Source organism: Pteropus vampyrus, unplaced genomic scaffold (assembly GCF_000151845.1).
Source record: "Pteropus vampyrus isolate Shadow unplaced genomic scaffold, Pvam_2.0 Scaffold121, whole genome shotgun sequence".
NCBI classification, from domain to species: domain Eukaryota; kingdom Metazoa; phylum Chordata; class Mammalia; order Chiroptera; family Pteropodidae; genus Pteropus; species Pteropus vampyrus.
In genome coordinates this window covers 796,980-822,415 of record NW_011888902.1, presented here as the reverse complement: position 1 = coordinate 822,415, position 25,436 = coordinate 796,980, and the positions used below count along the sequence as shown (strand labels likewise).

The following is a 25,436-nucleotide window of genomic DNA, read 5'->3' as shown; positions in this document are numbered from 1 at the left end:
CGCTAGACTTTGCTCAGGGTTTGTAAGCCTGTCTGCTTGTTGGTTTCTTTCTGGTCTTTTTTCCCTTAAAGGCAAAGCATCATTTATTCTCATTTTGGAGCCCAGCCTCAGATTCACTGTGAAAATGTGGCAGTTTCTGCCAACAGACCGTTATGGCTCTTCTAGACTATGTTTGGGATTCCCAGGATTTAATCCTAGAGACCCTTGAAGGACCAAATATCAAAAGACCCTTTTTTATGCCTATCTGACTTCCACCTCACTTTTTCGGGGCAAAGGGGCAACGAAAGGCAAAGGACACGAGGCTGGCATAACCCTGTGTCTGCAGGTGCTCAGATAAGAGGTGCCTGTGAGCCACCTCAGTATGCCACCACCTGCACTTCACAGGTGGCTCGGGGTCCCCTTCGGAGTCTGACACTGCCATTCTTTGTAATATTCGAGGGCATCCTCATTTAGAGCTGGAGGCAGATTCTCAGAATATCTTTAGTGATCTGGAGATCGCTGAAATTTTTAGGTAGATAATACAATGTAACAGTGGAGAGAAATCGTTTGGCATCATCATGCCTCGTGATAAAGAGGGCCATCAGGTGTTTTGCGTGAAGATGAATGAAGTGTAGTTCGTAAAGTACCGCTGGTGGCAGTTCTAAAAAAAAGTGGCGTAAAGTTTTTGAAGCAGTCCTTTTGGGAACAGATGCAGTGTCTTTAGGTAACTTATTTTGAAGTCTAACTTTGAGTTTATTCTTTGGGGAAAAAAAAAGAAAAAGCACTCCAATGCTCATTGATGGATTCATGACCCTTTTTTATGCTACACATATGTAATAAATTATTATTCTGTATTATATAATCTCAGCTATAGATAGTATTTTTTTTTTTATTTCAAGTGCAATGAGCAGAAAATAGCTAGAAACAAAGAAGCATTCAAAACTAAAAAGTGAAGGAAAGAAAAGGAAGTTATCTATATGGAAAAACCTTTACTACTATCTATAGAGGGTTTTCTTTTGTTTGGGGCATTTAAAACAAAAATACTACAGATTATTGCTTACATGTTTTTAATGCTCTATAATTGTGCACTGAGGCAAATACGCCTTTTTTCAAAATCACTTAATGTTGGAAAGCAACTGGATAAACCCCACCGGAGTGCCCTGTGGGTCATCTCAAGCTGTTTGGTTCTGCTAATAAAATTAAAACAATTGGGGGAAATATGCAGATGCAGGCTTTATAATTGTGATGTCCATGTGTATGAAAAAGAGGGTGACTCTTGGGAACTCCGTGAAGCCCAGTCCGTCACTACTATGTGTGAATGGAGGGAGTAGAGATTTGACATATATTTTTATTTTGAGATGCCATGCTAATTCACATCATTCAGCCCCTTCGCTGCCAAACTGTAAAAGTCTATTAAGTGGCTGAAAGGAATATACAAATTATCCACTGGCACTCCAGGCTGGAGTTTCATACACCCTGTTATTCCATCCGCCAGCTAGCTGCAAGATTCTATTAAGCAGTAAGTGAGAAAATTATATTGCCTGCAAACTAATTGTACAAAAGATTCTGAAATAAGGAATCAGAGCCCAGGACTTTCTGAAAAGCCGCCAGGAGATATTACAAATGGCTCTATCATTCCCGTCAGCCCGGTTTAAAAACCCAGAGCCTCCATGTTGATTCGCTCACCCCGCAGCAGAGCTTACTCCCTCGGCTATTGACAAAACTGGGAAGATTCCCATCGTGTCACCAGTAGCTGCCCAATTCAGTCCCTAGTGCCATTTAACAAATGCGTCCCAGAAAATAGCAAGCTATAATCCAAGCAAACCCCGTGTCTGCGATGAGACTCCGAGGCTGCAAATAACCTCTGCGTCGTCCTGCGTGACAATCCAGAGTTCAGATTCCAGGTGCCCACAGCTGCTATTGGCAATATTTTTGTCTGGTTTCTGCTTTCATGAATCGAAGAAAACAAGCGCCCCCGTGGAGATCATAAGGTCTGCTGGGAGCGATGTCTGAGCCATTACCGAAATAGATGTGACATTGTTGCCCAGGTGCTGGGGGCTGCACAGTTTTAGGATAAAATGCTTTCTTTATTGAGTAGAAAAAGTGCCAGGGAAGGTTTTTCAAGGGCAGAATCTCTGCGGACTCGACTGGGGATCAAAGGCTTGGTCAGGTGGGTGGTCACGTCCGAACTCAGTCAGGGGGAGGGCTGGCGAATGAGGAGGTTTTCCTGTAGCAAACCAGTTCTTTAAAATGAAGTTGATTTGTTTTGCAAGATACAAACCAGTGTTGCTTAACGAAACCAAGGTTATCATCCATATACGTCAAGCCAAGTTTATTGAAACAGGACATTTGGTCGAAGGATAGCTGATTTCCTCTTAAACGATTTTTACACGCGTTAAGCCAAAAGTATATCATTTATGAAAACACTCAGGACCAGTTTGCTTCCCATCCATTTGCAGTGACATTCTTATAAAAATGTTCTGTTCCCTGCAGCTTTGGGAAGATGCCTTTACCCCAACGCGGTTATTTCTTCGTTTTTCACAGCACACACAGTTCAAGCATTTGTGTCCGTGTAAAGAATTTGCCAACTTCCCTGAGCACAGTCTCTGCGTTTGTGGACGTGCGTGCTGGTTCTGAATCCAGAGCTGTCACACCAAACACTAAGTTGCACTGTTATTTGTTTACACGTCTGTAAGACCATGGACCCCTGACGAGCCAGACCCACGTCTCTATCTCAACCCAGCACATGATAAAAAATTCCAGACTCATTGATAAGCACGGAGGATTCAGCAATGAATAAGTCAGAATCCCTCTTCCAAGAGTTCATTCTCAGGCTATTAAAAAGTTTCCAGCCTTTACATTTCTCTTTGTCATTGAAGAATCATGGGAGGTAACAGCTCGGAAGGAAGTTAGAATAGTTCATTGTATGCAATCTAAAAGTCTCACTATAAAAGTCTCAAAATAGAGCACCTATTTTGTAAATAATAAGTATTATAATTAGATAAAAGTTAAATAACTCATTTAGTGCCATCTATCTGTATTTTCACATTTTCCTTTTATTGGTATCCTATTCGTGTCGAGATGCATTTTTATTTCCTTTGAAGCCTCTTACAGTTATTTTTCCTTTTCACACTTTACTCCCTAGAAGTCTTTGCGTTTTATCGGTTCCCTCTTGATAATCTCTCCCCGTTTTGCCATGCATTTCCATTTTTGGCAAAGCTACTGTTCAAGGTTTTGAAAAATTAACTAGATTTTCTTTTACTTTTTCTGATTTGTGAAACGGGTTTCCTAGTGTGCTTCATATCACTTCCTGAAGGGACATCTGGCTCACTTGACTGTGGACATGGCTGCATTTCAGCACCGTAATTGATGTTCATAGAAATAACCTTGAGATATCAAGAAAATATTAACTTATTCTAAGAGTATTATTTTACTTACGTTCTCCTTCTTCGTGGGAGATTTCTGTATTGCCTAAGAAGTGGTTCTTGCCTCCAGGATCTTATCATCTAATGGGTAATACGCATGTGAAAAGGTATAACAAAATACGGCATGTCTGGATCTGATGAGAGTATCCGAAAAGGTATGAGAACCAAGAAATCATTTTCTGCTGGGATGGGCTGAGACGTTTTCATGAAAGATTTGACTGGAATTCGAGTTGAACACTGGGACTTGGAAGTAATTTTAAGAAGGAAAGAGGGCCAAAGATAGATCATTCTCAGCGAGAAGTCTGAAGGGCACAGCGAAAATGAGTCCATCAAAAGTGGCTGCATCGGAAAGTTTATACAAGATAATCATTTCAATATTGCTGGAGAAGTGGGTGAGAATTGGATTGGAGGAGACTTTGTTAGCTAGTCTGATATTATATATTTAATTCAGGAAGCCATCGGAATTTATTGATTTTTTGTTTTTTTTTTTAATTAGGGTGATGAAGGATCAAAGCAAGTCACAGGAAGAGGAATAGGATAGTGGTATGTGGCATGGATTAGAGGGGACAGTGGAGGCAAAATGCCCAGTTAGGGGATAACTGCCATAGGCTAGGTGTGAGCTCACACATGCCTGGTTGAGGTTCCTGTCAGACGTATGCTATCGTGAAGGATGAGGATATAATTTTCAAAGAGGAAGAGGAACTAGTTTGAAAGGAATGATGATTATTTGTGTGTGTGGGTCATCCCAGGAGAAGTTTTCAGCTCTGGGTTCCAAGCTTGGGGTCAAGTGCCCACGCCTCCATACTGGAAGGTACACGAAGCATGACTTCACACTGATTTTTCAGGTAAACGAATGGGAAGGAATGCTGTTTGGAAAAGAGTTTTTTTTTTTTTTTTTTTTTCTCGCTAGTCATTGTTCAGCTCTTCCTAAGAAAGCAGAGATGTGGCTTTCTTTTTAAATAAGTATAAGGAGAGCCATGCAGATGGAAGGGTCTCGCAGTAGAATACTAATTAACCCCCAGGAAATTACTAGCAACACTCTCTCGATGCAAAATAAAGTTCAGTAATGGTTAAAGAAACTCTGCAGTGAAAAATGATTTATCTAAAGTTCACATTCTAAATCCTTTTATTCTCAGACATGACCCAGCCAGGCTGGTTTCTTTGACTTCCCCTTGCTTTTCAATGAATACAGCATCAGTAATATCTCTGAGGAAGGTGAGGTGTGTGCTTCTGTTGATGCAATTAATATTACTCTTATTATTCAACCTCTTATGTGAAAAAGTAGTTGCTTTTATTATTATAAATACCCTGAATTAGAATGCTAATTTAGTCAAATAATTTTGATAGGCTTATCTCAGGTTATAATGTACAGCCTGTTTTTTTTATTTTTTTTATTTTTGAGTCATGCATGCTTAACCAATTTTCAGTAGTTGTAAGTGGTTAGGTATTACTTCCTGTTGAATTAGCAGTTGCTGATGACTTGAGTCTGTGCAATCCTGCAACCCAGTAATGTGATATTTACCGAGGAGACATCAGTCTGGAGAAAGGTAGTCAATATAAATCAGTGTTTACAAAGTGTGATTAACTCTGAAATATTTCATCAATGCCGTGGTCCCAGGCAGCCTCTATGCTAATTATCAGAGTCTGTGCATGTTTCAGGGGACTTGGATGGACCCCGGGCATTGCAGACGTGGAGCAGCAAAATTGCAATTATGCTCGGACCATCTCTGATGACAATTTATGCATGTGGCGTGATGACCTCCCCCTTCCCAAGAGGGCGATAAACAGAATGCATTTTCATTAAGATACTGATGCACTGAATCACAAGGGGAAAGGGTTAGGAAGTAAATCGGAGACCTTCAGGCACTGTGTGGCAGAGCCGATAGGGGAGAGAGGCTCGATCTTGAACGCAGCTTCTTTGCAAAGCCGTAGGCAGGCCCAGGGCACAGCCCACACGCTGTCACTGCCCCTAACTGAAAAAAAAGAAAAAATGAAGTTATAGTTTGGATCTTCTTCTGGTTTCGTGTCATTTCAAATATATAGATGCTACCGTAAGTGATGTGAACTCTAATACTAAAAATATAATTTCATAGCAGTTTGTTCTTATTTAAAACACTTCCATGGAGCTTAAGTGTGTGGGTTTCATTATGTGAGGAGTATAACAGACGTAATGACGATGATGGTTGATGATGATGATGACGATGGTGGTTGATGGTGACGATGACAATGATGGTTGATGATGATGACGATGGTGGTTGATGGTGACAATGACGATGACGATGTTGATGATGATGATATTGAGGATGTTGAGCATTTACCAATAAGGATCATTTACCAAGCACAAAATTGTCTTTGCGAGGTGGCGGTTAGTGTTAGAACCACGGGACTTTAGTTGCTGCCCTCTAGAAGCTTCCTGCGAGGTCCCACGTTAGCCTGCCAATCGTTTTTCACAGCGAAGTTTGGCAGCCATTCGATAACAGAAAGATGATAAGCCTGATGCAGCAAGCGTTAGCGACCCAAAGAAATCCAAGCTTGAGGACACAAGAATATAGTTCTGATGTTTGTGTTTTTATGGCAATAACCTGCTTTGAAATTTCTTTTGGCCCTGAAGCTCTTGGAAGACCGTTACTTTGCCTGGGTGGACTACACATGACGGCGTCAAGGCCAATTTAAACAATCTTTTAAAGAGCATCGCTAGATATCATCACCTCGTTTAAGCGTTACAACCACCTCGTTCAGTGGTTGTAACGCTTGTAACATGAATCCCATGAGACATTTTTTAGGGGGGAGAGGGCAGGCATCACAACTGGCATTGCCTTTGAGGTGCTAGTATTTCCTGGGTCTTGCACATCTAACAGCTTCTCTCCTTCCAACTCTGCGTTTTAGGTAACATAGAGTATAGCTGCCCTGCCACGAACGAATGTGAGATCACAAAGCGCAGACGAAAATCCTGCCAGGCTTGTCGCTTCATGAAGTGTTTAAAAGTGGGCATGCTGAAGGAAGGTAAGGCCCCTCACCAGTCGCCCTGTGCTTTGGGCTGGGAATGGAGGAGGGGATGCACGAGGAATTAGATAGATGTCATTCCCAGGAAGATCTGGGGTTGCAGTAAGTACCCTGAATCCGATGGTAGAATGTTCCTTCTTTATACCCGCATTTCCTGGTACCCTGAGGCTAACGACTTGACATCCGCAGGAAAGGGCAGGTCTGATGGGTGGCGGAGCGCACCAGGTATGTTTGGGCAGCTCTCGTTGTTTTCATCTTTATTTTTGTCAGAAGGCAGAGGATGGACACCAGGAGGCTACTGTTATTGTCCTTTTGCATTTCTTCTCATTATTAGGTTCATAGAGAGCTATTTTCCCATCTCTATCGAGGTATAATTGACAAAGTTGATATTTAATGCTCATGGGTTGATGTTTTGATATACATATATTTTGTAAAATAATTGCCACAATGTAGCTAATTAACATATCTATCACTTCATAAAGTTACCATTTTCTTTTTCTTAATTAAACTTAGATTTAAAGCCCTCTTTATTCTCTTCTAATCTTTTAGACTTATTTTCTATCATAAAGAGCTTGTAATAATAATATTAAAATAATCGCTTTCAGTTGGGGATAGAAGCAGAAGACACAAGATAATAACCATGAACGTGTGTATTCTGTGCCAGACAAATTGCCTGAACTCACACAGCTACATAGTCAGATCATAGAATTCATTCAACCCCTCCACCAGTATCAAAGGTCTTAAAACAGTTATATATTCCAGTGTGTCTGGTGCAACTAACATTTTAGCTTAGAGATAGAAATCGTTCTTTTCGTCGGTAGCCCTAGATTTAGTCTTTTTCCCTTAAGTGTGTCTTTGTACATATGTGTGCTGTTGTAGATCTGCATTTTACATATTGCCTTTAGGTTTTACTGTTTCCTTCTCTTCAGAAAATTTTCCAGAATAAATAAATGTGATAATTTTATAATGTAAGAAAATGAAAATGCTGTCATGGAAACTTGAAAGAAAAAGTAGGTAAACTGAATATTTAAATGGATAACTTATATTAAGTCATAGGATATGCCTTGATCCTGGGGTTGGACCTATGAGTTTGTATATTTTGTAGTTAGTGGAGATTGCTGATTTTTAAACTTCTCAATCCAGACAGATCCAACTTTGTTCCCTAAGAGTGAACCAGAGCTTCAGTTAGGGATAGAAGTACCAGTCTCGTAACTGTTCCTCATTTGTCTTATTCCAAGGTTTTTACTGTGTACCATGATATGGGAAGACAAGTAGATCAGATTGTATCTGGGTGTAAGGAATTCCTGCTGGATTTCTCTGCCTCTTGTCCACTAAGAACTAACTCCTTCCTTGGGTGGGAACAAAGGCTCTCTCAAATTCTTCTCATCTTCAACTTGAAAAACACTATAAAAAACAAGAGTATATCTTTATAAGTAAAGCCTTCAGAAAAGGTAACCAAGATATATTGCCAAGTAATACAAAAAGTTTTATAAAAAATTGTATTTTAATAATTTATGTTAAAAAGAAAGGAGAAAGAATGGTAGAAGGCGACATAACCTCAGTGATATTTAGATAAAGATTTGTGGCAGTTTACACTGGTGAACAAAAATGAGGATGGGGAATGTGTACTTTTTTTTTTCCCACTGTATATAGCCTTTGGTCCTATTAGGATTTTTCAGTTAACATATTTTACATTTATATCCATTTGCTAAATATTTATTAAGCTTCCCCCATGTACCAGGCACTATTCTAGACTCCAGTGAGAAATCAGTGAAAAAGACAGATATGGTTGCTCTTCCTAGTGACAACTTATACAAAAATGCCAGAAGGACAGTTTTGCAAAGGAAAACATACAAATAAAACCAAACAATAACAACCCCACCCACATGACGAAGAGTTTTCCTTTTTTGAGGTGAAAAATGCTGTCTTAGGAATTCCCTTAAACCCTATAGCAGAGTAACAAACTAAACATATTTCAGTGTGTAATGATCAGTAATTGACAGTTAATTCTTGATCTATAAATTGCCACTTAGTTGAGCTATACAGAATCACACTAAATTTATGCTCATTTAAAAAGGCTTACGAGTTGGGAGTTAAGAAATCATTGTTTTCAAAAAGCAAACCAATTTTTTAAAAAAATGTTATAAAAATAATATATTAACACTTTGTATTGAAGTGTTCTAGATTTGAATTTTATTTTCAAAACCTGAAATACATTGGGACATGCCTCTATTTCCAGGCAGATAGAATTTTTTATTGGTTTGATTTTACTACTACAATTTACTCAACTATTTGTCCTTCTAGGTTTAAGAAGGAAGTAGAAAAAAATACTTTCCCGCTAAATAATGTTCCCTATGATGGTCCTTAAGCAGGAACAATCGTGACTGAAGAGGTGTGAACTGTGTTTAATTAAACATTCTTGGTGAAAGTCCATGGGACAGTCCTTATCTATAATTCACACCTCTTCAGTTGCTGTTATCAAGCCTTTAGAGGGTCCGTTTTCAAGGGAATTGCTGCCATGGCTGATATACTCATGTAATAATTTATTTCCCTTTACCCCTTATGCCCACTTTGATGGGGGAAAAAAATCAGTTCTCTAAGATGGAGGGTTCTGAGTAAATATGGAATATTCTTTTTCTCTTGTACCTAAAAACTGCAGTGAAATATAGCGTTACACCCTGCATATAAATACACAATTATGTTTGGCCATCTCCTTGGCTCAAGACTTGCCTTCTGAGCCTGGAGAGAATGATACCGTCTTAAATGTATCTTTATGGATGGAGAGGGATTTCAGTCCCATGCAGTATGACAGACATCATGAGGCAGTAAATCTATTCAAATGTAAACCTGTTCAATTCAATTACCAGTCCATAATAAAATTTGCTGCTACATCCCCTGTGTTGACCACAGCAGTCCATTCAGGCTGATGGCACAGCAGGTCTGGAAATTGACAGACAAAATCTATTTAAACAAAAAACAACATTAGTTCTAAAATCTGAAATGAAATCAGATTTCAACAGCTTTGATGGGAACCTTCTTTCCTTTAACGGGTGTTCTTATTCAACTAGCCAAACGCATCTTAGATAAAGTGCTGCCTGAGGGAAATGAAGTTTTTATTAAAAGCGTGCTTTATAGAAAAATGAGATTTTTACACTCTTAAAAATAATAATCTTCAGTTTTACCGACTGCCATTTCTCCTAATGATAGAGTGCAAAGGGGAAGTGATGGCTTAGTGGGTAAACAATTCCGGTAAGATCACATTGAGCAAAATTAAATGCCGATCAGATATGCCTCCCCATTAGCCAGGGCCAGAACTAGATCTCAATGAACAACGTCTGATTTTAACATTGGAATTTTTGAATCAAAAAATTTTACCAGTTGAAACAGTCATGTAGCAAGAACAGCAAAAGACCATTCTATAATAAAATTTCAAGAAGTACACTTAAAAAATGACACTTTGCTCAAATCCACGCAGTCGCACGATTCCGCATCCTGAAAAATAACACCCCCGCTTTTTCTTCTGGGCTGTAAGCCCCGCAGATGATGGGCCAGCATTATTTTTTCGGCATTCCACCATACTGTATGTCAGAGAAAACCCATCTATTACAAGATATCTGGTCTCAACATCCCCCTTTCATTTTTTGCAGGTATTGCTTATTTGAAGGGAGAAACAAGACCTAATCAAGGTGCACCTATAAATCTGGTCAGGATTTATTTTTATTTTGATCTCTCTCCTTGGTTATTTAAAGGCTACTGCATGCCGTACTGGTTCCGTTTTCTCTCTTGTCAGTGGCAAACAGAGGCATTTTATGAAAGCAGTGGCTATTTAATAGGTATAGAATTCACTGATCAAAGGTGGAAGGGCTTTTTGCCGTTTATTACTCTGATGGGTTTCATCTTGGCAACTCAGGTATTTTCCTTTGACTCACAGATAAGAGCAAGATATCCACAATGATATTCCCTAGCCAGGCCAGCCCGCATGCCGAAGTATGGAGGATCGTCTAGTTATTTCATGCCAAAAAACAGTGCTTTTTACTTTGCCTTAAAAAATGGTTACTTAACCTTTCTAATCTTCAGTTTCATCATCTGTAAAATGATGGTCACAGGAGTAGTATTTGCAAATAAAATGCTATGAATTTCTAGTAGGAGACTGCAGGTTAAGTGCTCAGCATTCCATGTAGCTTAGTGTAAGGACTAGATCAACATTAGCTATTGTTTCTTAAGAGAGTATGGGTCAAGTGTTAGGGCCAGGTGGACCTAGCTGTGAGTTCTGGCTCTACCACCTTCTGGTCTTCAGAAAAGTTGTATAACTTTTACGAGTCAGCCTATTGCTTCAGCATATTAATTTGTAAATATAGGACTGATGATAAAACTTATCTTGTGAAGTTTTGGTGACAACCAACACAGCTGATGCAGACACAGGGTCATGTCTGGCACATGGTTAGTGAGTGACACTGTGAGCGAGGACCCGGACATCACGTATCGTATTGACTTGCTGGACTAACACGAATTCATGCAGAATTTATCATCCTTTGGTGATATCAGTAATGTTAAGTGTCCTTTCCAAACTTTTTGTAGAAGCACATCGATTCGTGAAAATTTGCTCAGAAATTTTGTGAGGAAATTTACTCTTTAATATCTGACCTTAAGTGAAGCAAAGAGATACAGGAGTATAAAAAGGAAAAAAAGGACTTCAACCCACTAAGAAGCTTTCACCACTCACGTTACAGGCGAAGAATGCCTTTAATTACTGGTTTAGATTCAGAATGAACTCATCCCTTTGTCTACCAAAGAAAACGGACAAATCACATACCTTTAAAAATGTGCAAGAAAGAAATATCAAAAATTTAACCTGTTGGTATATTAAATTTTGCTGAGGAAATTTTGATGTCAGAGCATAGTGGGAAAAAAATCAGAGATAGGAAATAAGTTTTAGTACAGCTCAATAAATATTAACTGAGCTTTCTCCGTGTGTCTGGGAAAAGGTCGCGCTTTAGCTTTTAATTCTGATTTTTCCACTAACTAGCTTGTGATTTCAGGCAAGTCCCTTCAACGCTGCTTCCACGTTCATGTGTGCAGGGAGCAGTTAGCCGACATTCTTTCTCATCCCTTCTATTCTAAGTTTTATCTTAAAATGATATAATGTCTCCAGAAATATACCAATAGGTGACATGAAGATACTTATATTTATGATGATGACGACAATATCTATGAGGTCGGAAACATAATGGGAACTATGTTTTGATAGACATGGCTAGTGAATCATGCTACTTTTTAAATTGTGTCTTAACTGAATAATTTTTGGATGTTTTTCATCTTTCTAGAAAAACAGGAAGTGTGTTGTTTTTGTCAAAGTTAATAGAAGTGAGAGTTGAAGGAACAGTAGAGCAATTCATAAATATTTAAATACGTAGGAACCGAAGTCTTCATTAGGCGTTTTTGCCTGTGTTTGAAAACTTTTTCTCTATATTTCTCCACAGTCCCTACCATCCCTTGAGAACACACTGAAGTGCAATCAGTAGAGTTTTATTTTTATGGGTGTCTGAAATCTCATCACAGATTGCTAGATTACTGCCAGTGAAATTTATGTGAAGTTTTGTTTTTATACTTTTTAAATAAAAATATCGACACAAGTAGGGGAGGAGAAGAGCAACTTTACATAATTTTAAACACCTTCTGTATACTTCCTCTGGGGGGAGAAATGAGTCATTCGAACAAACAAAATAAATAACATAGTTATATGATTTATTGATAACCTCGTTTGCTTTTCATATTTGATTCGGCACCTTTAAAGTAAGCTTCTACTACAGAGGTGCGCAGTATTCCCCCATTTCTTAAAAGCCCGAAAAATACCAGCATATAGATTCTAGGTAGGCAATGTAAACGGGTGGCAAAATCGTGAGTCCTGTTCAGGATAAAGTCAAAACCAAGGTTGAGAACCGTCATTTGGTATGTCTCCATTCAGTGTAGAAAGGGCACAGAATATTAAGGTTTTATTCACTTCAAACCTCACCCGGTAGAGACCCTGGCTGTCAGCATCTCTTTAATCAGATATCAGATGAAGAATCCACGCTTCAGAGAGTTTTTGTGGTTTATGCGTTGACCCATTGCAAATAAAGTAGGAATGGGATTAAAAGTCAGGTATGTCCTATTCCCGGGCCCATCCTGTATCTCTGTCGAGCTGTGTCACGGCCTTGACCAAATAAGGGATCTTTCTTGCTCCTGGCGATTGCCCACATACTCAGCACAGCGGGCCAGTAGTGGGCCTGGAATATTCATCTGAGGGCGGAGGGAGTGGCAAAGAGTCCTGGCACCCCCAGGAAGCAGCGAGTTTATGGGATTAACGAAGTGTTTGTGCCTGAGGTATGCGTGTAAGTGGCATTCACAAGGAGGGGCCTTTTCCTTAGGATTCTGGTCTCAGGAAACCAGGTGTCTCACCTGGGGTTTGATGAGGCCACAGAGGATGCAGATCCATTCAGGAAGGGTCTTTGCAGGATACCTGAGCAGGGGAGAGTGATTGTGAATTGGAGAAGGCAATGAGTCTCCGAAGTTACGGAGGTCAGGATGGCAAGATTTGAGACCCCGCATCGAGCAATACGTGTAGGTCTATTCATCTGGGTCAAGCTGAGTGAGTGTCTGTCCCTGGAGAGGTCCCTGGGACAGAAGTTAACCTAAAAAAGTAGGAGGGTCTCAAGCAACCTTTTGTTTTCATTCCTTGGTGGATCTCCAGTGTCTGAAGAGGGTCACGTCCTTAATGCCCTGAGTAAATCCTGTGGCCTGGTAAATCGTCTTCAATCCATTACCGATTGCCAGTCTCTCTAGAATGCAAGGCCCTCATCCTTTGCTCTGCCTCACAGATGAACAGGGCCGACCAAAGGCTTAGGGACTCTTTGGGTAGAAGAAAGGGTGGGAGTATACAGGTGGCAGTGACTCTTCTCCCACCTTAGAGGACTCTTTGTCCAGAGCTCCTATTTATTCTGAGCTCTCTCGTCACTATCCATAGGGTATACTTCCTATTTCTGCCCTTTACTGTAGAGAAGGCATTGTGTGGACGGTCCTTCATTTAGGATGCGGGAGGTCCTTCATTTAGGATGGTTCGACTTACTATTTTTTGAATTTGCGATGATATGAAAATGATATACAGTCAGGAGAAACCATCCTTTGAATTTTGAGTTTGGATATTTTCCCGGGCCAGCAATAGGTGGTGTGATCTTCTCTCGTGATGCTGGACAGCGCGAGCGAGCTCAGTTCCTGGTCAGCCACGTGATCACAAGGGCCAGCAACCGACACTCTGCAGTATATCCGCTGTGTCAGATAATTTTGCCCAACTGTAGGCAAATGTAACACGTCTAAGGTGGGCTAGGCTCAGCTACGATGTTTGGTAGGTTAGGTGATTAAAAACATTTTCGACTGATGATATTTTCAACTTCCGATGGGTTCATCAGGACAAAACCCCATCGTCATTCGAGGAGCGTTTGTATATGAGACAGCACAGATTTATTCATTGAGCTGCCATTACTTCTCACCGATCAGTTGTCTCGAGCCCCTAGGATATAAAGAAAAATTATCGCAGAACTGTTTTTGCTGCATCCACAGCTTGTGTCTTGATTTATATATGGCAGTGGGAACTCCGAGGGTCCTTTGGGTTTTCCCTATCAGCAGGAGGAGCAAAGACCAACTTACTTGTCTAATTACCCTTCTGTTTCGTATCTTCCACTTTAATAAAATGTTCATTTAAAAGATGTAGCATTTTCTGGGTAGGTTCTCTTTAAAAAAATATAAAGCTACTCAGGTCATTTCATAACAAGCAGCTGTGTTTTTGCTTACTTAAAAAAAAAAAAAAAACCTGCTTGGTACAATTTATCCTAACAAAATATCTTTTGTAAAAACCTCTGAAGAAGACATTGCCAAGGTGAATTTTTTTTTTTTTCCTCAAGTCTAATATCATTATGCTGCCAAGTCGAAAACAGAAATTATCGGTAGGGAAATTTGGGTTCTTACTGCCTTCAAAAAGCAGAACAAAGAAAAGGAGAAAGCTTTAATGGTATTCAAGGAAAATATTTCTGTGTTAGATGACAGTTAACAGAACGCCACTGACCTCACTGGTATTCTTTGCCCTCTCCATTGTAATACTATCCTAAGACGCTCTCTCATTAATGCAGAGTATTAAACAAAACTCCCGAGTTATCATATAAGCATTCGCAAAGAGCTCCTTCTTTGTGAGCTCTGTCTTGACATTAAGCCGTTGGGGAATATTTTTAAGGTGCCACAAAAAGTTATTTCATGTACAGATACCGCATTACCAGCTGGTGATTGATTTTTTTTTGTCATGCTTTGTTGATACGAAACTTGAATAGTCTGTCTTGAAAATGAATAGCAAAGATTTTGCAGGTGAAAGTCGTAACACATATTGAGAGCTTAATATACATCAGCCTATGTGCTATGCGCTTTAGTTGGATTTTAATTTTTTTTTTTTTGCTAATCCTTGCATTGAGACCCAGGGGTGGGTATTTTCCCATCTCACAGAGGAAATGGAAGCTCACGGAGATGATGTTACTTGCCAGAGTTCTCACAGCGATTTGTGTGGTGGTGTCTGGATTTTATAGGAGGCCTATGCTCTATTTGTTTCACGGAGTTTTTCTTTGTGAACTGTAGAAATATTCCAGTATATACTTGGCTTGGGATTCTTCAGAGGCTGTGAGTATTAGGAGATAAGTGAGCTCTTAAAAGATTACTTAAGTAAACCATTTTTCTCCCCCTTTTTAGACCAGGCTTCACTTCACTGCTTTGAGTTTTTCACTTACTGTCCAGAAACGGAATGAACTGGGCTGGAAGGCAGGAAGTTTTCTGGGGACTGTGAGAGAGGGTAAGAAGTCCAAGTATGATGTGGGGCTTAGACTAGACTGTCTTTCGTGGTGACTTCCCCCCCTGAAATCCTTGGTTTAAACTTTGGAATAACTTGCCAGCTATAAACTGTGTGAATAAACATCAGCTACACTCACACCATTCGTTTCCGAGGAACCTGATTTCAGGGTCTCCGTTTTTGTGAAACAGTGGATGGCATCTTATTTAAGTCCAAACTGGAGCGTAGAGGAACATTTTGCCTTGTGGCATGGTTTTACTCTCTGGTTTCAGGTTTTAGAAAGTGAACTTCAAAACAAAATCCTTTGTCAGTTTTGCCTTCGTAGAGAGGAGCGAATTTGATTAACTGGCTTTGAGCACAAGTTGCCTCAGTCGTTTCGAAAATATGGCCATCGTGTACTACGGGGGCGTTACAATCTTATCTGTTTTTATAAATAGGAAAAATCAAAGTACTAATGTGTAGAGATTCGCCCACAACTCTGTATGGCATCCATGTGGATCTTAGACCATCGCATAGCCCCTCCGCACATTTTTCTGGGTTTCTTTGACAATTTTACATTGGTATTTTTCAAAAAACAACTAACATGTTGTAAATGAAATAGATTCTCTGACGTGGATTTACCAGACGCAGCACCGGCAGTTATTTCAATGGAATAAATCTACCCTCATCGCATCTGCGTTAGAGAGGACGGAAAGACTGAAATTATAAGAAATTGTTCCTTTAGATCCCTTCCTCCCACTCTAATTGGAATACTATTAAAAGTTAATCATATATTCGATTGTTCCCATTTGTCATTTCCATTTGTGAACTTGACATAGGAAGCCGGCAGTTATCTAATGCGCTGCAGATTTTTATTCCTTTTGGATTATTAAAAAAAAAAAAAAATCCCCAATGGATTTCGCCCCCAGTGGGGAAAAACCTGCTTCAACATTTGCTCGTCCACTGAAAGTCCAGTGACACCACAGTAAGTGGTGAGGGAGGAGGGGGACCTCCCCCAGCCGTATCGGAATCCAATGTGCAATTTTATTCCACTGGCCTCCAAACAACAGATTTTGGCTCCTTTTCACCACTGCACATATATATCAGCGTGTTACTGATTTATGACATCACGCCTCAATTTAATGCAAAGGAATTCTGGTATTCATTTGAATGAGGCTCATTTTCTAAAGTGCTTCCTGGTTTTATTTCATTTGGGCACTATTCCTAATGTGTTAGTTACCTTTTTTTTTTTGTTGTGAGGACTATGCATCATTCTACTCCATCCGTATCGTATCCGGTATCATGCGTGATGTTGTTCATTCCTAAGTCGCCCTCGAATGAAAGTGAACACTGGTCATTTCTGGAGAGACTGTTCTGCAGTTTTGTGTCTCTCTTGCTTAGTAGGTTGCATAGCCACCAACCAGCTTCCCTAAGGCAAGCTGTCTGCAAAGGAACAAGCCAGCTGGCTTGGCCAAGGTTGATCAATGATGAGAGGCAGGCTGGGTTCCAGGTTCACAAAAGCCACTCAGTGGAGAGTAGGTCAGCGGCTTCCCCAAAGCCAGTTAGCTGGCAGAAGTCTGAGGTGCCTGGTGCTAGCCAAATTCCCTGAGCCTGATGGTACTGGTGGGGAGTCCATCCTTGGGCTTCCTGGCAAGCCAGACTTAAGTGAATGGCAGATTGTGCTATCTGAGAGCCAGTGTGGCTTCGTGGCTACTGGAACAAATATCAGGGACCTGCCACTCCCACTCGGCCGTGGTACCAGGTAGACTGCACAGCCTAGGCTCAGCCATGACAGGTTCGCAGAGGCGATGGCTTTCAGCTGATCATCCACATCATCAGTTTGTTTTGACCCGACTTCAGCTTAAATGCTTTTGTAAAGTTGACATGAATATGAATCACACCATTAAAAGAGCTCCACGTGGAAACGGTGTAGGAGGCAGGAAGCGTTCTAGAGACCTTTGCCAGGAGTGCTAGGATGCCTGCTGTTTTACTGCCCTGATTGTAACAGCCTCTTCTTTTATAGATGACCGTGGGGATACAATAGGACCTCTGGCAGAACCCCAAAGGGAGGGTTTCTTAGCAATCACCCTTTGCTTAACCTGTTTCCCCAAAGATTATGTGAATCTGGGATCATAATCTCTTCCCTATTTTTCTTGACTATTATCTTTTCACCAATTCAGTCCGTCCTACATAGGCTGTGCAGTCATCATTTTAAGATGCCTGGACTATTTTACTAGAGTTTTTAGGTATTTTGGGGATGTGGGGAATTTAAGTAGAATATGTACAAATGAGGCAATTTCCATTTCCTCGTTTAACTTAGCATATGTTTCTGCTTAGATCTGTACTAATTTCCAGTTCTGTTTCTCAATTCCAGTCAGCGTGTTTCTCTCTTGGGAGGTTGAGTCTGTTTTGCCTGCAGCTTCTCCGTTCTCAGCTCTTAAGTGTTTTCCTTGAGGCCACCTGAGCCCTTATGTCGTGGCTTCTCCCTGGACTGTCCAATTAATTTTCCCCAACTAAACTTCTCCCTCATGAGTTACTCTTTGGGGCACACAGCTTGCTTTTTCTTTCCCTCCGGTGCTCACCCCGCCCCCGTCCCTGTTGCTCTCTTTAAACTTCTTTTATTTTTTTTTGTTCCAGAATTTCGCCTAAAAGCAAAGTTTCTTCGCAACTGTAGCGAGTGGCCATTTGGTGATTCTCAAGCTTGTGACCTCCACAGTGATCCCCTCCCCCTCCCCCTCTCATGGATTCACCTCTCTGGTCTCTGACACATTTATCTCCAGGCCTATTAAGTCTCTTCAGTATCAACATTATCATAATCATTAGTATGTTTGAAGCCAATTAAATGGCAATTACTCTGACCTTAGCTAGTCTTAGGTTATTATCAATTCATGCATAATTTGGAAATATTTGGAAGGAAAGTAGAGTCTTGCCTTATGGTGTGATCTGTGTAAATATTTTTATCTGCTAGCCGAGAAATACACCCCATTCTTTATAACGTCTTGAGAGGGGGTTAGGTTATTCCTTCAGGAGCTACTTATGGTTCCTAGATGATACATATTTGTCAGGTTCATCTCCAAACATTTATTTATCCACCCATTCAACGAATACTTTTTGAGGCACAGCTTTGTACCCACTCACTTGGTTAAGTGCCAGAGATTAAAAGTGAACATGACAGACAAGTCTTTGCCCACATGGAGTTGCAATTATATAGATGACTTAGAATGATATAGATTTCTCCTACCTCTGAATTTCACCAGCGTTTATATGGTTTCATGCAATTTAGCATTTTAACTTCATGTTTCCCACAGAAGGAAGTAGAGTGTAAAGAAAAAAAAGCTAGGTTTCTCAGATCAAGTAAAGGCTATAACTATTGATTGAATCCTTGAAATGTGTTTAACGCAACTGAAGAGTTGCATTTTTAACTTTAGTTAAATAGCCTCCACATGGCTGGTGACTGTTGGACAGTGCAGAAATGGAATCTGGTTTCAATATAGACTTTATTACTTACTAGCTGTGTTACCTCAAGCAAGTTACTTTACCCTTTTCAAGCCTTATCTATAAAATGGGGGGTGTAATTACAACTTGAGCAGAGGATTGTTTTGAGTTTTGAATAAGGTCCTAGATGTACCATTTTTGGCACATCACCTGGTAAACAATAAGCACCCAGGAGGTATTAAGCATTAGTATTAATTTTTAGTGTTCTGTTCGTTTAGTATGTGTTATAGAGAAAAGCGTAAACTACTTGAGAACAGGGACTTAGTTTATATTTAGTTCTTTATGGTACTTGGCATCTTAACGATTACATAGAAGGTGCTCAATAAAATATAACTGATTAATTTCTTTTTTTTTTTTTAGCCTACTTTATAGCAGGCTTTTAGTTACATTATGAAAACGAGTACAGGAATAATTTTGTCATAAATACTGATTTTAGAAACAATTCAAGGGCTATCATCATATATAAATTAGTTCTACATTTCCCTTTATGTGTGTGTGACCACGACAGAATTGTATTCAGAAGTCATGTTGTATTGAATTTACATTGAATACCCGGACCATATATCTATTGGCATATCCTGAGTCAAAAAAGAGAAAAAAAAAATGAGAAATGACATTGTCTTCTTTCTTCTCCATAGACATTTGATAAGTCAGTGAATAGAAATGAGAAAACCAAGACCTGTTTTAAATAACTTGGTGTAAATAACTTGCCTAAGATCAGACAACTAGGGAACGGCAAAGCCAGGACTCTGGATTCTCAGACTCCGAAGCCCATACGCTGTGCCGATCTTCATAAAGAAGTCATTGGTTCACCTCGTTGTTAGTTAATCTTCCCAGAGCGTCAAGAGGAGAAATACCGTTTCCTTCACACGGGAGACACTGGTCTCTGCTATTCCTTCCTTTTATGAGCAAAGAGACCTTTCTTGCAGACAGTGCTTTTTGGTGCCAGAGCTGTTAGAATCCCAGCATCATTCCTTGTTGTAGATGCTCGAAAACAAAAGGGCTAGGCAGTAACAGAGATGCTTTCTGATTTCTGTGAATATTGCTCTCTGCGGGACCACGATATTATTCCATAAAGTTTCTGTGTAGAATAGTTCTCTTTTCTTGGAAATAGTTTGAATAACGTTGAAGCCACTGATATTTCTGAGCGGCACCCCTTCCGTGTAGACAATCAGAGGCTATTGTTTAGCAAAGAAGACCCCCAGCGCCCAGCGTCTGTCCCCAAGGGGCAGCGCAGGTCATTGTCTGTTGATTTCATTTTCAATCCGTAGCATCACTTTCATGCTCTGCAGTCAACAGGTCCAAATTCGCAATCTGTGAACAAGTGTATTTCTCAACGCTCCTGTATATGCCTGGAAGTCTCCCCAGAAGTCATTAATTAGGATCTGGAGGGGATAGCGTAGAAAAATAAAGCTTCGCTAATGGTGGCAAAGTAAAAGGCGCAGAAATTCAGTTCAAACGCTTTGCGCCTGAGAAATGCTAGAGGATCTCCTGGTTCTCTCACAAATCTCTAACTATTTGGTTATGTGCTCCAGCAGAGAACATCTATCACGCGTTTTGTGAAGGTAGCAAGAACAGAATCCCCCAGCTTTTGCAAGGAATTTTCCTTCTATCTGTGTGTCACTCGGGACCTGGCCTCTTTGAGCGTCTCCGACCTTAGAAAGCTAGGAATTCTTCTTCAGCTTCCTTACTTCACTTGTAGTTACGGAATCTGATGCATTGATTTGAACTAGAAACCCAGGAGGAGACAGCGCTGTAGTCAGCTGAGCTCTGAGCGGTCCTGGGAGACCAGTCATTTGCACATCGGGCACCAGCTAATGGGCCAGGGAGGCAGAGGTGAGTTGAGGGGTCTTCACTACTGTCTTCCCCTCACAGTGAGAGAGAACGCTGATAAAAAGTCTTGCAACTTGAAGTGCTAAGGCACCTGAACCTTATCTTTTATTTATTTATTTTTTTAAGGCTTTTACTTTCATTTTTCTTCATGGCTAGTTTAAAGAAATTCAGGCCTGTGGAAAGGAGAGGAGATAATATAGGAATCATTAGTTTCCTCTCACCTTGCAAAATTCCAGTAGGTAGCGTGATACCTTTCAAAGGCAAGGGCTTAATGTATTTGCAAAATAAAGATCGTACATTTGAAATTGTATTATAAACACACCATTCTACATTGCATATTACTAAGATTGTGGAATTTGTTAATAGACAGCTCAGAGTTTCTGTTAAATTGCCAGTTATTAGCATATTTCTTAATATCCGTAGCCTCCTTTTCTTTATAATATAATGACGATGATAATAATAATGTCTATTATAGAGTTTACTGCGAGAATTAAATAAGATAATGTATTTAAAATACTTAGCACAATGCCTGCCAAACATAAGTCCTCGGCAAACGTGACCTATTATCATAATCATCATTACTGTCATCACTATTATTTTGTTGTCCAGGTGTTCATGACACTGACTAGCTAAAGCAAAACAGATCGGTTCTGCTTGGTCTCAAATGTCATCTTTCTGGAATTTTTTTTTTTTTCCCCCCCTCCGAAGTGACCGAGTGCTGTGCTCACAGCGGGCCTGGGTTGTCCTCACACTGCTGCTCTCCATGACTCACTGGGGTCAGAGGTCCCGATCAAGCTCTGTGTGACTCCAGCCTGAGACCCTTTCCTGTGCTCAGGAGAGCGGAAGGTGACAGGCGGGGTCAGCAGAAACTGCCAGAATCACAGGGACCCCTCCGTGGGCTGTGATGGGGACAGCAGGGAAGTCTGTCATGGAGCAGAACAAATGACCTTGACTCCATGGACTCCCTTCTCATCCAGGTCGTTGCTAACTTTTTCCAGAGCGCGATTTGTGGCATCTCCAGTTACTTTTGTACGTGCTAGTGTGTTCGCGCCATTCCACTTTTTCAGGATAAACACTATTATGAGTCACGAGTGAAGAAGGGCTTCAACCTCCACCTAGAACTTTTAACAACGGTGTGATCCCGTAACAACTGTTCTGTTACAGGTTTTTTATTTTTGCGTTTTTTCTTTTTCAGGTCGCTAATCCACTTGGGTTTAAAGTCGTTGTAGGTCCCTTGGAACCTGTGAGCTGGTCTCCGGTTCTGCCCCAAAGCCATCATTCCAGCCAGGAAGTAGAGTACAAATTATTTCTGCCTGGGACTCATGCTCCTCACCTCCCCGACTTTTCCCCTGTCCCCACCTCCTTTCCACCCCAGGATTGACATGGCAGCATTTCAGAGTTCTGGATGGTACCTCCGTCCTGTAGAGCTGGTTCTGTGCCTTACGTCATGGCTTTCAATCCAGGACAGGGGCTGGAAGGTTTGGCCTAGAGAGGAAGAGAGAGCGAAGAGAAGTGGGAGGAGAGAGAAAGGTGGGGAAACAAAAAAGAAAAAATAGGCTCACATAGTACAGGTGACTTTGGTTCTCTGCCTCTCTTTTAAAAAACGTGTTTCCTTTAACACATTTTCTGTTCTTTCTCCATATGTACCATGGTAAAGTATGAGGCCACAATGCTGTTCAAATCTCTCTCTGTAGCCCACCCACCCACACCCCCAGCTCCTTTAGGGGAAAGAGGAAATGGATTAGCCCCCTCCCTGGTTTGTTCTTTGCTGAGTTGCACGGCTGAGTAGGAGACATCTCCCCACTGGGCAGTCGGGTTCCTGGGTGGATGCGCGCGCTGCCTCGCGAGCTAGTTCTGCACTGGCTCGTCTCTAATTAAAGTACTTGCTATGAACGATTTTTAAGCACTGGAGCTTAATGAAGTTGGAAAAAGGATTTGGATACAGTTTGTGAAGACTTCAAATTGTTTGAGTTTTTTTCTCCAGGGAGAACTGTAAAGTCTGGAGGCATTTTGAATTACTTACAGTGTATTCCATTTTGTTGAAAAATTTTTTCTTTTGGTGGTGCATAGCTGAAAAAGCCCATGGCCCACCTCCCCACTGCCCAGTTTTTTTTGTTTTTTTTTTTTTAAAGAACACTGTAACTCTTGCTTTGCAGAGTGGCTTCTTGGGAATGCACACGTCTTTCCATACTGTATCTAATTAAAGAGATGCCCGTGTCTTTAATTTTCATTGGTAGGTCCACCTTTGACCCTGCCGTCTCTGGGAGTTGAAAGGAAAGTTGCATTCATCTAGGATAACCTGAAGTCTCTACATTTAGATGCTTATGTTCTTCACTGATTCCTGAGGCTCTGAGCCTTCGAGACACTGAGCTGAGCAGCACCGACGATCTATGGACTGAATCTCTCTGTCCATTGGTGGTTTACTGCTGACCAGTCAGATGCTGGCTGAGGCCTTCTGTTAGACATCAGAGTCGCAGTAATTTGTCATCGATAGCTGTAATTAGGTTTATCTACCCTTTTAACCAATATCATCATCTTTGCCAGATTGGTTTTGTTTGGGGCTATTGGGAGAAATTCTGAAAAATATTTTACAGATTGATTGCGAAACATTTCAACCCTTTAGGGATCTTTCCTTTTATCCACCTCTTCTTCATTTCCCTCTCCAGTATTCAAGTGCATTTTCAGAATAAAATGTCACGAAAGCATGTCATGTATCTGAAAATAATTAATGTAATTGACAGGAATGTCGGTTTTCTGCTGAGGTGTGGTTCTCCTAATCCCGCTGTGCAATCTTTAGTATCGATCCAATTGTTAGGAAATCTTGTCACTTTCTGCTCACCCCACCTGGGCTAAATGTTTTCAGGAGCGAAGATCCTTGAACTATATAATATTTACGTCTGAATTATAATACTCATTTGACGGGGCTGGGTTTGCTTTCACTTATGTGCTGGGGCATGTGCACATGCTATCTGTGTGTGTGTGGGGGGGTAGGCGCGGCCGCCTACAGTGCTCACCTAGAGGTGACAGTTTATTCACTGTGTATGTGGCGTATAAGATTGCAAATGGCACATCGGAGTGTTGGAATCTAGGCAATAGGAGTTCAGCACTTAAAGTGTCCAGGTTGCACCTGAACTAGCTGGAGCCTGCCAGCCCCTGCAAGCCCACTGAGAGCATCTGTCTCGCCACCGCCTTGCTCATGCTGTCTCCTCTGCAGGCCCTCCGATTCTTCTGACTATGAGCATAAATCATCCACCTGTCAGGAGCTCTTGCCGCCTGGATTATGCAATGTGCCTGCCTTCATTTGGAGGTGGTGTGAGCAGGAGATTGCTGCAAATGGTCCGCATTCATTTTAATGCCATCCCAGCGTTTCTTTAGCTTTAATGAGGGGATTAGAGTGGTGACAATGACTTTCAGAGACAATGAAAGTCTTCAAGATTCTGGAATTTGCTTTGTATGTTGTGGATAGCTTAGTTTGAGATTTCATTTTTTTTTTTTAATCCCAAATAAATCAATGATTTAAACATTTAAGCAAAGGAGCTGGGGGTTGCACAAAGCCTGCTGTCTACAGCTCTATTTATTGGCTTCATAATAGTTCCCCCCAGCTGATGAACTTAAAACCGGTCAAATTTATTGCCGATCCTTAATTAGTTACTTTTATCCTCTTTCAGGGGTTGGATTTACCCATATAGGGACTCTTCATCTTCTTCCACGCCCCCCACCCTGTTTTTTCAACCTTTGCTTCCTTTTCTTTCTCTGAAATGAAAAAAAAAAAAAAAAGAAACTCTGTAATAATTTCAGCTTCACTAATTGTTGACTAGCAAAGGTGAATCATGCTTTAAAAAAAACCCTCTCTTTAGTGTTTTGCATTCTAATCCTCCCTGGTGTATTTAGAGTAACCACTATTGCAGATTGTTTAAGGTCCCCTCCACTCACTAAAATGGCTTAGTTTTTCTTTAAGAAAACTCCCTAGTCACACCAGCTTTATAAATATGATATGTACAAAAACGTGAAATTATCATCTTCTTTAATTAATTAGCCCTTTTGTCATATCCAGACCTCAACCAAAATGATACATGACTAGGACTGTATTCGTTTGAAATCGAGCGCATGCAAACCGCAGCGACTCCCCTACTTTTGAATAACAGAAGGACTTCTCAAACGCTGTCATCACATATAGAGACATAAATTGCCATAAGATCAGAGGACTAAGGGAAGAAATATCGCTTTCCAAGTGGGGCTTATATCAGTGAATCATCGGCCAAAATCAGGCTACAGAGACACAGCGTTGGATACGCTTTGTAATATCTTCTTAAAACATTCGAATACAGTTTAATATAGGAACATTAATGAATTAAGTCATATGATATTATGTGCGCTTTCTAAAATATAAGGTTCTTTTATCATCAGAGAGCCTGAGACTAAGCAGGCATTGGATGTAAATTTCTACATCGGATTTCTTTCTGAGAAGCCTTGGGGAGCTCTTGCATGTGTGTTTTGGTGACGGTGGTATTCGGGGCACCTCAGGAGAGAGAGGTTGACCATTCTCTGCTGGCTTCTGTCCCCTGCTGCCTCCTCCCAGAGCTCTTTCCACCTTGTCCTTCCTCGAAGCCAGAGAGCTTGCCGGTTTCCCTCAGGTGCATGTGTGCATGCATTTTATTAAAATCTGTTGCAAAAAGTAACATTTTGACATTCTTTCCACTATGTGTGTACATGCACATGCACACATGCATTATATGGGCATGCATATAACACACGTATGTGTATTTCCTGTACCCACGGTACATATGCATGGTACATGTATTTTATGCATACCTATAATGCATACACACAGTATGTAATATGTATTTTATATACATGTA

At 40.7% G+C, this 25,436-nt stretch overlaps 1 protein-coding gene across 4 annotated transcripts in view; it reads left to right on the top strand.

Annotated features, from left to right (window-relative positions):
- ESRRG (estrogen related receptor gamma) overlaps positions 1-25,436 on the top strand; it is a 445,088-nt gene that overhangs the window by 290,143 nt on the left and 129,509 nt on the right. For all 4 annotated transcript variants that reach the window (XM_011366118.2, XM_023534164.1, XM_023534163.1 and 1 more), the window contains one exon: positions 6,291-6,407. In XM_011366118.2, the coding sequence (XP_011364420.1) occupies positions 6,291-6,407 (117 nt within the window). The remainder of the gene's footprint in view (positions 1-6,290; positions 6,408-25,436) is intronic.